A 14337-nucleotide genomic window follows, 5' to 3' on the forward strand; every position below is an offset into this window, starting at 1 on the left:
CTTCACATCGTGAAGCAGGAGAATTCTGACTGTGAGTCAGAGTGAGGCAACTCCCAGCAGTTTGTGGAAGTGGAGGTGTGGGTGGACTTGCTCCTAGACAATACAAAGTCAAGTGGAGACCCGGTAGATGTGTAAGCCAGAGACGATGTTGCCCCAATAGATGCACCTTTGTCACAGGCCTTTAGTGACAAGAATGCAAAGTTGAACACTTTGTGGGCCCGTGGGTTGGGTAGATCTTTAACCAGGAGCGAGAGACAATAAGCCCCCAAGCATTCACTATGTTATCATAATAATTGCTTTTACATGGTGCTTGCTTAATCGCCTCAGCAACTCGGAGCTTTGTATCTCAAACGCTCGAGCATCCCCAAGTAGCAGCTGCCCCTGTGTGGCACAAGGTGGTGGCCCTGCACTGGCCTGCATGTGGACAAGAGCCTGTCAATAGTGGGCGATGATTGATGCGTCATCTCAGTTGTGTAGTGTGTAGGTAATGTTTAGAATTTGCTAAATTTTCACTCACGCCAGAATGCAATGGCCTACTCGTTTTGAATGACACAACAGTATGTTTTACATACACTGTGAAGCAGACAGTGCAGCTTTTTTTTAAAAGCTTCTTGTTAATACGATGTAACGTGATGCAGTATATTTCACTGTAGTAATCCCAATTTTGTTAATATGCCTGTCAATAATTTAGAATGTATACGTGTCTGATTTTGTGCATATTTGTAACATTTGATCTATAAGGGTCAAACATTGAATAAGTGATGTTAGGACAAAGTGTGCGTGTGTGTTTGAAAGTAACCTGTACAGAGAACTCAGGTGAGACCCATTGTTCTTGTGATACAGGTCAAATGGTGTTTTTGTGTTCCACGAAGCATCTGGAGCAACGCATTGTCTTTGAAATAGGTAGCACCCTCGGATCATTCATCAGTTACAAGGCATACCACTTAAAAGTTACACGTATAGGAGGAGGTACATTCTCTACAACACGAATTGTAGTTTTGTCTTACGTGTTGACGTAGATTTTGTCTAACTAGGACTAGAAATGTGTTTTGCTGATTGACGTCTGGATGTTCGTACCTATCGGTTGAAGCAAACCCCACTGCTGTTGTTGAGACGCTGTGCACCAATAAGGGTCCAACACATTGACGGCCTTCAGGCCAGGAAAGTCACAACATTTGCACATGAAGGACGCATTCACGCAAGTACCCCATGCTTCGTTTTTGAAGTTTTAAAATGAAACATCTTTGAATTTTGTTGTGTTTTGAATTAGATGATTTTATTTCTTCATTAAAAGCTTGTATCAATTTACATCTGGAAGACTTCATTGAAAAGGACATTTCCTGTGAATTGTCTCTCGTCATTAAGTAGATGGCCTTGCCGGGGGTTCGGTTCAATGCGGACACAAACAGTGTACACACACACAGTGTATACACACAGTGTACACACACAGTGTATACACACAATGTACACACACACAATGTACACACAATGCACACACAGTGTACATACAGTGTACGCACACTGTACACACAGTGTACACACTGTACACAAACAGTGTACACACACACATTGTGTACACACAGAGTGTACACACATTGTACACACACACAGTATACACACAGTGTATACACACAGTCTATATACACAGTGTACACACACAATGTACACACACATTGTACACACACAGTGTACACACACACAGTGTACACACACAGTTTATACACAGTGTACACACACAGTGTATACACAGTGTACACAAACAGTACACAGTGTACACACAGTGTACATACAGTATATACACAGTGTACACACACACAGGGTACACAGTGTATATATACACACAGTGTACACACACAATGTATATATATACACACAGTGTACACACACCCAGTGACACAGCGACACACAGTGACACACAGTGACACAGTGTATACACAGTGTACACACACTGACACTGACACACACAGTGACACACATAGTATACACAGTGACACAACAACAACCGCCATTTGCCACTAAGTGGCGGTGACGTCACCACGACTCTTGTGCCAGGCACAGTGACACACACAGTGACACAGTGACACACAGCGACACACAGTGACACACACAGTGTACACATAGTGTACACACACAAGTGTACACGCACAGTGTACACACACGCAGTGTATACACAGTGTACACACAGTGTACACACACACACAGTGTATACACATAGTGTACACACACAGTGTACATACACACAGTGCACACACACACACAGTGTACACACACACACAGTGTATACACAATAATGTCCACGTTGTTGCTGAGCTCACACACCCAAGGAAGGGAGCAATGAAAAATGAATCTAAATCAATACTCTTTGGTTCTATTCGGTAAAGTCACGTAGGTAAATAATAAAACAACAATAATCACGACGTTTCGGCCACAACAGAAGCGGCCTTCATCAGGTGAAGGGACGAGCCTGTCTGGAGGACAGCGCTGGAGTGGAAGAAGCCACGCCTAGATCGCGACATTTAAGCTGTGTGAGAGGAAGAAGAAGAAGACCACGGGCTTTGACAAAAGAATTAGCATATAAATTAGCATTGAAATGGCTCATTGAAATAGCCAAGTCAAAGTATACACATCCGCAGAGGTGCCCCCCGACAAAGGAAATTAGCATAGGATTTAGCATTTAAATAGTTTAGTGATTAGCTAGTAACTGGTCACAGAAATAGCTATGTTAAAGTCAGAGCATATACATTCACCGAGGCACCCAGCACTCATCAAACAGGAGAATCCAGCGAAACACAACCATGCCCAGACATCGGACCTGTGTGCGAGCAGAGAGGTGGTGTACGTGCCGGTGGACTTGCAGTTTGGCGAGGGGAGGGGGGAAAGGGGGGAGGGGGATTTTACCCATTGATGGTGTGAAAATGGGAATTTATAAGAGCTGCGAAAGTTTGGGGTACCACTACTCGAAAAATATACTGTACCATTGAAATTAATTTAATGTTTAGTTCGATTTAGAACATCTTTCCAATGGTTGCTTAATTTGAAACCATCCTCTCGGTTGAAATTGTGTCTGTGTTTGTAGATCTGAATTGCTTCATGAACAAATCTCTGATAAAAGCCCGTGGGTTTGCAAAGAACCTTGGTATCGGAAAAAATTATATAGTGATCTCCCACAGCATTGTAACAGTGATCAGCTACGGCAGAAGAATTCGTTTTGCCGTGTTTCAAATCTGATTTGTGCTCGCGAATTCGGTCAGAGACATGTCGCTTTGTCTCACCGATGTAGCAATAACCGCAGGTGCAACTCAATTTGTAGATGATATCATCTCTCAGGTCGATGTAGCCCTCAAAGGCGTAGGACACATCCAAGCAGACGTTGCGAGAGCTGAAATAGCCACTATTCTTAAGAATGCTAAGAAACCCATTAGTAACATCAGCAAAAATGAACGCTCTGAACTCGCGAATTTAAAAAACAGAAGTGATATAGTCATCCTCTCAGCCGATAAAGGAAACGCTACTGTTATTATGGATAAAGATTCATACAACAACAAAATCCAGAATCTGCTCAACGATGGAAGTTACTCAAAAATAAAAAATGACCCTACTAATAGCCTAGCGATAAAAACCAACAAGATCATCACAAGTTCGACCTCCCTAATCGACCCAACTAAACGTCCCTCCCTAAAACCTTCTGCTGCAAGACCCCCTAGATTCTATGGTCTTCCCAAGATTCATAAAGAAGGCACCCCACTACGACCCATCGTATCCACGATCAACTCCCCTACCTATAGACTAGCCCGTTTTCTGTCAGATACCTTGCTGCCTTTCACTGGCAAGACCACCTCAGCAGTACTTAACTCAGCCCAATTGGTCTCTATGGTCAAAGACGTTGTACTGTCCCCTGACGATATCCTTGTCAGCTTCGATGTGGTCTCTTTGTTCACCAAGGTCCCAGTACCTGATACCATTGAAATAATTGAAAATTTGGTCCAACATGGACTAGACCCCGACACACCTGCACTGGTTAGGCACTGCCTCAACAATACCTACTTTACTTGGAATGGCTCCTTCTACAAACAAAATGAGGGTACCCCCATGGGTTCCCCCTTGTCACCAGTGATAGCCAATATTTTCTTGGAGAAATTTGAATCAGACGCCATCCAGACTTCCACCCTCAGACCTTCCCTGTGGAAGAGATATGTGGATGACACTTTCGTCATTTGGCCACCTGGCCTCCCAGCTCTGAACCTTTTCCTACACCACATCAATTCCAGACATCCCGCCATCAAATTCACCATGGAAGTGGAGAAAGATGGCAAGCTACCATTCTTAGACGTTCTGTTTGAGAGGAGACCTGATGGCTCATTGGGGCATTCTGTCTACAGGAAACCCACCCACACAGATTCCTACTTGAAACCTGATTCCCACCACCACCCAGCCCAAAATAATTATCTCATCAAAACTTTATACCATAGGGCTCATTGCATTTCGGACCAACACCACCTGACCAGTGAATTAAAACATGTACACCTGGCCCTCAAAAGGAATGGTTACTCTGACCGTACCATCCGCCAAGCTGTCGCTCCTTCCATACAGAAACAACCACTTGATACTCCGGTCAAAACCATCACACTTCCATATATAGCAGGCGTTACTAAAAAGATTTCCAAAATTCTAAACAAACACAAGATCCAGGTCCGGTTCAATACAGTACACAAAATTCGTGATCTGATCCCATCCGTGAAGGATGTCATTCCTGATTTACAGTACCCCGGGGTTTACAAATTGAGTTGTACCTGCGGTTATTGCTACATCGGTGAGACAAAGCGACATGTCTCTGACCGAATTCGCGAGCACAAATCAGATTTGAAACACGGCAAAACGAATTCTTCTGCCGTAGCTGATCACTGTTACAATGCTGTGGGGGATCACGATATAATTTTTTTCCGATACCAAGGTTCTTTGCAAACCCACGGGCTTTTATCAGAGATTTGTTCATGAAGCAATTCAGATCTACAAACACAGACACAATTTCAACCGAGAGGATGGTTTCAAATTAAGCAACCATTGGAAAGATGTTCTAAATCGAACTAAACATTAAATTAATTTCAATGGTACAGTATATTTTTCGAGTAGTGGTACCCCAAACTTTCGCAGCTCTTATAAATTCCCATTTTCACACCATCAATGGGTAAAATCCCCCTCCCCCCTTTCCCCCCTCCCCTCGCCAAACTGCAAGTCCACCGGCACGTACACCACCTCTCTGCTCGCACACAGGTCCGATGTCTGGGCGTGGTTGTGTTTCGCTGGATTCTCCTGTTTGATGAGTGCTGGGTGCCTCGGTGAATGTATATGCTCTGACTTTAACATAGCTATTTCTGTGACCAGTTACTAGCTAATCACTAAACTATTTAAATGCTAAATCCTATGCTAATTTCCTTTGTCGGGGGGCACCTCTGCGGATGTGTATACTTTGACTTGGCTATTTCAATGAGCCATTTCAATGCTAATTTATATGCTAATTCTTTTGTCAAAGCCCGTGGTCTTCTTCTTATTCCTCTCACACAGCTTAAATGTCGCGATCTAGGCGTGGCTTCTTCCACTCCAGCGCTGTCCTCCAGACAGGCTCGTCCCTTCACCTGATGAAGGCCGCTTCTGTTGTGGCCGAAACGTCGTGATTATTGTTGTTTTATTATTTACCTACGTGACTTTACCGAATAGAACCAAAGAGTATGGATCCTTGCAGTCACGAAAGCTTTAAATCTAGAATTGATAACCTCTACGGGGAGGGCTTTCACCTATCTGTTAGAGCTTTTAACAGACAACGGGACAAGAAGTCACAGCTCATCGAGACGCTGACCTTCCTCAAAAGATGCCGCGATCACAAGGTAATACCCATCGCTTTCACACTCTCTTCTGCTGCTGTATCTTCTCCGAATTCTAAACAGATTCTGCTTAAGGCCAGCCTATCTTTAATCTCAGAGAGAATAAGGCTACTCCGATTTGAACTCGATACTTTAGACAGGACTCTCCTACAAGCTCATTTAATGTTAACACAAAAAATGTCACCTTCTGATTGGAATCACGTAGACAACATGACTGCTTCTTCTGCTGAGTCACTGTCAGTCAAATGTAAAGCTAACCTGATTTCTAAATTCAACCACCTATCAAAGAAGAACCCAGTTCCACATATAACAAAACTAGATGTTAACAAAATCGTCATTAATCAGAGTAGCACTCCGATTTCGGACAATCTGAAAACAGTACTGGCTAGGGGACTAAATTTTGCTGTCACCCCAAAACACATACCAATAGATGATATCATCTCTCAGGTCGATGTAGCCCTCAAAGGCGTAGGACACATCCAAGCAGACGTTGCGAGAGCTGAAATAGCCACTATTCTTAAGAATGCTAAGAAACACATTAGTAACATCAGCAAAAATGAACGCTCTGAACTCGCGAATTTAAAAAACAGAAGTGATATAGTCATCCTCTCAGCCGATAAAGGAAACGCAACTGTTATTATGGATAAAGATTCATACAACAACAAAATCCAGAATCTGCTCAACGATGGAAGTTACTCAAAAATAAAAAATGACCCTACTAATAGCCTAGCGATAAAAACCAACAAGATCATCACAAGTTCGACCTCCCTAATCGACCCAACTAAACGTCCCTCCCTAAAACCTTCTGCTGCAAGACCCCCTAGATTCTATGGTCTTCCCAAGATTCATAAAGAAGGCACCCCACTACGACCCATCGTATCCACGATCAACTCCCCTACCTATAGACTAGCCCGTTTTCTGTCAGATACCTTGCTGCCTTTCACTGGCAAGACCACCTCAGCAGTACTTAACTCAGCCCAATTGGTCTCTATGGTCAAAGACGTTGTACTGTCCCCTGACGATATCCTTGTCAGCTTCGATGTGGTCTCTTTGTTCACCAAGGTCCCAGTACCTGATACCATTGAAATAATTGAAAATTTGGTCCAACATGGACTAGACCCCGACACACCTGCACTGGTTAGGCACTGCCTCAACAATACCTACTTTACTTGGAATGGCTCCTTCTACAAACAAAATGAGGGTACCCCCATGGGTTCCCCCTTGTCACCAGTGATAGCCAATATTTTCTTGGAGAAATTTGAATCAGACGCCATCCAGACTTCCACCCTCAGACCTTCCCTGTGGAAGAGATATGTGGATGACACTTTCGTCATTTGGCCACATGGCCTCCCAGCTCTGAACCTTTTCCTACACCACATCAATTCCAGACATCCCGCCATCAAATTCACCATGGAAGTGGAGAAAGATGGCAAGCTACCATTCTTAGACGTTCTATTTGAGAGGAGACCTGATGGCTCATTGGGGCATTCTGTCTACAGGAAACCCACCCACACAGATTCCTACTTGAAACCTGATTCCCACCACCACCCAGCCCAAAATAATTATCTCATCAAAACTTTATACCATAGGGCTCATTGCATTTCGGACCAACACCACCTGACCAGTGAATTAAAACATGTACACCTGGCCCTCAAAAGGAATGGTTACTCTGACCGTACCATCCGCCAAGCTGTCGCTCCTTCCATACAGAAACAACCACTTGATACTCCGGTCAAAACCATCACACTTCCATATATAGCAGGCGTTACTAAAAAGATTTCCAAAATTCTAAACAAACACAAGATCCAGGTCCGGTTCAATACAGTACACAAAATTCGTGATCTGATCCCATCCGTGAAGGATGTCATTCCTGATTTACAGTACCCCGGGGTTTACAAATTGAGTTGTACCTGCGGTTATTGCTACATCGGTGAGACAAAGCGACATGTCTCTGACCGAATTCGCGAGCACAAATCAGATTTGAAACACGGCAAAACGAATTCTTCTGCCGTAGCTGATCACTGTTACAATGCTGTGGGGGATCACGATATAATTTTTTTCCGATACCAAGGTTCTTTGCAACCCACGGGCTTTTATCAGAGATTTGTTCATGAAGCAATTCAGATCTACAAACACAGACACAATTTCAACCGAGAGGATGGTTTCAAATTAAGCAACCATTGGAAAGATGTTCTAAATCGAACTAAACATTAAATTAATTTCAATGGTACAGTATATTTTTCGAGTAGTGGTACCCCAAACTTTCGCAGCTCTTATAAATTCCCATTTTCACACCATCAATGGGTAAAATCCCCCTCCCCCCTTTCCCCCCTCCCCTCGCCAAACTGCAAGTCCACCGGCACGTACACCACCTCTCTGCTCGCACACAGGTCCGATGTCTGGGCGTGGTTGTGTTTCGCTGGATTCTCCTGTTTGATGAGTGCTGGGTGCCTCGGTGAATGTATATGCTCTGACTTTAAAATAGCTATTTCTGTGACCAGTTACTAGCTAATCACTAAACTATTTAAATGCTAAATCCTATGCTAATTTCCTTTGTCGGGGGGCACCTCTGCGGATGTGTATACTTTGACTTGGCTATTTCAATGAGCCATTTCAATGCTAATTTATATGCTAATTCTTTTGTCAAAGCCCGTGGTCTTCTTCTTCTTCCTCTCACACAGCTTAAATGTCGCGATCTAGGCGTGGCTTCTTCCACTCCAGCGCTGTCCTCCAGACAGGCTCGTCCCTTCACCTGATGAAGGCCGCTTGTGTTGTGGCCAAAACGTCGTGATTATTGTTGTTTTATTTACCTACGTGACTTTACCGAATAGAACCAAAGAGTATGGATCCTTGCAGTCACGAAAGCTTTAAATCTAGAATCTAAATCAACTTAAACTCCAACTCTGTGACGTCACCACTCTGCATTACCTCATCGGCGTAGATCGCCAGAGGGAGGTGTACCTCGCTAGTGACGTCATGTCACCAAGGTATTCACCCCGACCCCCGTCCACCGCGCTCTTGAGCGTGACGTCACCTCCGCCTGGGTCACTTCCGATATCGTTCCAGTGGCAATCCTTATTTGGGCAAAGCTACGCCCAGTGACTGGTGGCTCATTAACATAATGTGTCCGTTAAAGCCATCGCGAGTTTATTGCGACAAGTTCAGCGCCCACGCCCCCATCCCTCGACATATGGGCAGGCCTCATTAACATAATTTATTCAGTTAAAGAGCCGCTTGTGGGAGGGAAGTGACGTCATACTACTTCCTGCTGTCGCGAGGCAACAGGAAGCTGCCGTGTGCGCGCTTGCACTGAAATCCGAGGTGAGAAATGCTCATCGTTGTGGTGGTGGTTGTGGTGGTGGTGGTTGTTGTTGTTTACCAAGGTAGAGCCTCTCTCTCTCGTAGGGATGTCAGTTGAGTAGCAGCGAGCATGGGAATCGATGTCCAGGTTGGAACTTTACAACGCGGGGCCTAGCCACGCGGGGCCTTGCCTCCTGCCCTCGCCTGATTGCGTTCACTTTAATTATCTCGCTTAAGTTTAATTTGTCTTCACCCAGCTCGCCACTTTGTAACTTTGTTTTATTGTAAATATTCACGCAGTTTTTATTTTCTTTTGTTAGCAGGCCAAGCCCGCTTGAGCTGCTATCCCGCTCTTGTTATCAGAAGCGACCTGCCCACAACAACACAAGGTGAGGCTTTGTCAACGTGTGTGAATGTTTTGACTTAAAACTTTGGTGACTGCAGGAATTAATATTCGTGGTTTTTTCGGTAAAGTCAATTAGATAGAAAATTGAATGAAATAACAATGAAATAAATAAATAACTTCAAATAAAGAAAAACAACTCACGTCGTTTTGATCGCAACACAAGTGGTCTTTATTTAATGTAATTGTATTATCTGTTATTGTTATTTTCTATCTACGTAACTTTACCGAAATCAACAAGAATACGTGTGTCAATGTCAATCGGTCAAAGACGCTCAGCGGAGAGACGCGCAAACTCCAAATATACAGCAGGCGTCAGGGTCGGGATCGAACCCACGACTTCCTGTACACCAGGTGAGGCAGTTAACATCTCACCACGGAGAGGGACACGCAAACTCCAGTTAGCCTCGGCTATGTTCATTGATCCTCGATTAATTACTTGGTGGAGTGAGGAAGCATTCATGCCAAGCAGATGAAGGTGGCCAGGCATGATTCTAGACACGCCACTGCCAGTGTGTGACAGTGTCAAGTTTGTATTTGCAGTAAAGTCTATTAACTCTGTTGAACACGGAAGTTATATCAAAACAATAGTTTATTTTTGTTTTCCTCTGGAACTCTTTGTAAGAATGGAAACAGGAGGTGAACACAGCACACACGTGCAGCTGAAGTCGGAACTGTTCATCCCAGCATTTAAGGACATGTGAGCCTGGATTCACACCTCTAATTTGCGATTGAACGTTAATTTATGCATTTCTGCCTAACACAAATAGTATTGTTTTCAATACTCTTTGCTATGTCAGCTGAATTTAGCTCTCATAAATATTCCTTTTGTAACCAGACAGCAGAAATTGTGTGCTCGGAGTTTTAGGTTAACATTCATTTTGAAGATACGAGGGCTTCCAGGCATGTTTATGACCATTTGCCCTCTCATTGTGTGCCGTAACTGCCCTGTGATGAATTTGTGAAACGTTTTTACTACATCATGAATATATGAATATAGACGTGTAAGTCACATGTATATATGCATTCCTCTGTGCCTCGATACTGACGTGTAGATGGTGTGGATATTATTTTTTTCTGTCTGCAGCTGACGCGTCCTCTGACGCTTCCTCCGCAGAATTGGACTGATGGAGCAAATGCACTCAGCGCAGCTCGGTAGGACAAGTCAACAATGCGACCGGTGTGCATACAGCACGGATCGGACTGGAAATTTGACACGGCACCAGAGAACTCACACAGGAGAGAAACCCTTCAGGTGCACGATGTGCGGGAAGGCGTTTGCACATTCATCTACTCTTAAAATACACCAGAGAACACACACAGGAGAGAAACCCTTCAAGTGTAGTGTGTGCAACTATGCATTTGCAGGGTCATTTGCTCTTAAAATACACCAGAGAACACATACGGGAGAGAAACCCTTCAAGTGCACTGTGTGTGGGGAGGCATTTTCACAGTCATCTGTTCTTAAAGAACACCAGAGAACACATACAGGAGAGAAACCCTTCAAGTGCAGTGTGTGTGGGAAGGCGTTTGCACGTTCATCTGCTCTTGTAACCCACCAGAGAACACACATGGCAGTGAAACCCTTCAAGTGCAGTGTGTGTGGGAAGGCATTTTCACAGTCGGTTGCTCTTGTAACACACCAGAGAACACACACGGGAGTGAAACCCTTCAAGTGCACTGTGTGGGAAGGCATTTGCATGGACATCAGTTTTTCAGACCCACCAGAGAACACACACGGGAGAGAAACCCTTTAAGTGCACTGTGTGTGGGAAGGCATTTGCATGGTCATCAGTTTTTCAGACCCACCAGAGAACACACACGGGAGAGAAACCCTTCAGGTGCAGTGTGTGTGGGAAGGCGTTTCCACGTTCATCTGCTCTTGTAATACACCAGAGAACACACACGGGAGTGAAACCCTTCAGGTGCACGATGTGTGGGAAGGCGTTTGCACATTCATCTACTCTTGTAGAACACCAGAGAACACACACGGGAGAGAAACCCTTCAAGTGCAGTGTGTGTGGGAAGGCATTTTCACAGCCAACTGTTCTTAAAAAACACCAGAGAACACACACAGGAGAGAAACCATTCAAGTGCACTGTGTGTGGGAAGGCATTTTCACTGTCATCTGTTCTTAAAAAACACCAGAGAATACACACAGGAGAGAAACCCTTCAGGTGCATTTTGTGTGGGATGATGTTTGCACAGTCATCAAATCTTCAAGTACACGAGAGAACACACACGGGAGAGAAACCCTTCAAGTGCACTCTGTGCGAGAAGGCGTTTTCACAGTCACCACATCTTAAAGTACACCAGAGAACACACACGGGAGAGAAACCCTTCAAGTGCACTCTATGCGGGAAGGCGTTTTCACAGTCACCACATCTTAAAGTACACCAGAGAACACACACGGGAGAGAAACCCTTCAGGTGCACTCTGCGGGAAGGCGTTTGCACATTCATAAAATCTTCAAGTACACCAGAGAACATAGAAGCATCAGAAGATCTGCAAGGAGTGGAGTCTGAAATCAGCTTGTGAAAGTCAAAGTGCCCCAATAAGCCCATCCCTCATGAAACAAGAACCGGACGAAAATCCCAGCTTGGACACTTTTAAAGGTATTGAGGTGAAATATAAAGAGGTGATGGTGAAGAGGGAAGAAGTGATGGTGAAGAGGGAAGAAGTGAAGGTGAAATGTGAAGATGAAGATTCAACTCCAAAATGGGACCTTCACATCGATGGACGCAACGTGAAGCAGGAGGAGAATTCTCACTGTGAGGCAGAGCGAGGCAACTCCCAGCAGTTTGTGGAAGTGGAGGTGTGGGTGGACTTGCTCCTAGACAATACAAAGTCAAGTGGAGACCCGGTAGATGTGTAAGCCAGACACGATGTCGCTACAATAGATGCACCTTTGTCACAGGCCATTAATGACAAGAATGTGAAGTTGAACACTCAATTCCTAGGTTCAACCTGCAGAGTAAGAGCGGCCAGTCTTTGTGGACCTGTGGGTTGGGTAGATCTCTAACCAGAAGCGAGAGACAATGAGCTCCCAAGCATTCACTATGTTATAATAATTGCATTTACTCGGCGCTTGCTTAACCGCCTCGGCATCTCCGAGTTTTGTCGTACCTCGTCTGAAACACTCGAAGCGCATCACCAAGTAGCAGCTGCCCCTGTGTGGCACAGGGTGGTGGCCCTGCACCAACCTGCATGTGGACAAGAGCCTGTCAGTAGGGGGCGATGATTGATGCGTCATCTCAGTTGTGTAGTTTGTAGGCAATCTTGATTCGAATCCACACCCTTGAGTTCTTTCGGTAAAGTCACCACGTGGGTAGAAACATAACAGGTCACGGCGTTTAGATCACAACACAAGCAATCGTCATCAGGTCGGACAACCTGTTGTATATATAGGTGTTATGAAAATTGATGAAAATAATGAAAATTAAATGAAATTTGAGATTTGCATAATTTATCCGAAGTTATGTTAATCAGTGTAAATATGCTCATAAATTATGCTGATCCGAGAGATAATTGTATTAATTTATGCGAGTGGGCGTGGTTATGATAATGCAGGTCGTTATGGATTATCAGGTCGAGCCTCGGTGACGAGGATTGTGTTATGAATTGGAATAACGCAATTAATCGTATGCAGTGACGCAGGCGTTGTGAGCGTGAATGAGAGAGAGTCGATTCGACTCTGCTCTTTAATTCCGTATTATCGATAAGGATACGATTACTCTCGATTGAACATTACGGATTATGTGTGTGATGGATTATGTGTGGTGATAGTGTGCTTATGATAGGTCCCCAGGATTCAGATCTCAAACGCAGAACAATATTATGCAGAATTTCGGGAAGAATCACACACAAACCTTCTGCTTTAATCAATTTAATTTTCTAGCTAACTTTAATTTTTGGATAATATGAAAACTCAATCTCGGGATTTTGGAATTTCAACACAGCGTTAACATGATACCATCACGATTGCGTTGTTTCACCTCGATAGCGGCACCTGTGGTTAATTCCCGACGCGTAACACAATCAATCGGTTGTCGAGAGAGAGATTAAAACATGCAACTATTCTATCAAAACCTTAACCTTATAATATGTAAATTCGTGTTTAAACATTGCCCACACAGTACCACATCCATTCATAGACCTTCAAGTCAATTCGTATCACGTTGTTAACAGGACGATTGGTTATTATGCAACTCAATGACAGCAGTATTTTCCTTTATGAATTGATTTTTAATGCACCACCTTGGAGTGGCACCCTTCTTGATTATCCCGATATGCATATCGTGTGTCTTCTTTATCACTGGTTCAATTCTTTGCGTAAAGCAGACGCCGAGGTTAGCATCTCTTGTGTCCAAAATGTGTTTCCTGTGTGTTGCGGCGCGGTGGGGGAGTGAGGGGGAGAGTGTGGAGGAGGGGTTGCATACGACCGGCTGCCAGTTTCTGTCCACCGCTGGCTGGATGAGTCAGCACGACGCTCGCCGTCGTCGCGCCGATGGGTGTTGAGTGCGGGGCCGCTGCCCTCTCAGCGCTGGTGACGCGAAGTTGCGCACTGTGGCACGCTGGTGGCACGCTGCTGGCATGCGCTGGTGCTGATGGCACGCTGGTGGCGCGCTGTTGGCACGCGCTGGTGATGGTGCTGATGGCACGCTGGTGGCGCGCTCCCTCTCCTTGAAGATGCGCGAACGCGCCCGTGCTGATTCGCTGATAGCAGTTTCTCTCCACTGCTGGCTGAGCTGCTGC

At 44.7% G+C, this 14337-nt stretch overlaps 1 protein-coding gene across 1 annotated transcript; it reads left to right on the forward strand.

Annotated features, from left to right (window-relative positions):
* The first annotated feature begins 10160 nt into the window (after positions 1 to 10160).
* LOC142910273 (uncharacterized) lies at positions 10161 to 11515 on the forward strand. Its single transcript, XM_076059973.1, has 2 exons — positions 10161 to 10282; positions 10700 to 11515. Exons 1-2 carry the CDS (start codon positions 10209 to 10211, stop codon positions 11337 to 11339), a joined length of 714 nt encoding a protein of 237 aa, XP_075916088.1. The 5' UTR covers positions 10161 to 10208; the 3' UTR covers positions 11340 to 11515.
* Positions 11516 to 14337: the final 2822 nt, after the last annotated feature.

Source organism: Petromyzon marinus, unplaced genomic scaffold (assembly GCF_048934315.1).
Source record: "Petromyzon marinus isolate PM22_M1 ecotype Great Lakes invasive population unplaced genomic scaffold, UKy_Petmar_22M1.pri1.0 PM_G_Scaffold_14, whole genome shotgun sequence".
NCBI classification, from domain to species: domain Eukaryota; kingdom Metazoa; phylum Chordata; class Hyperoartia; order Petromyzontiformes; family Petromyzontidae; genus Petromyzon; species Petromyzon marinus.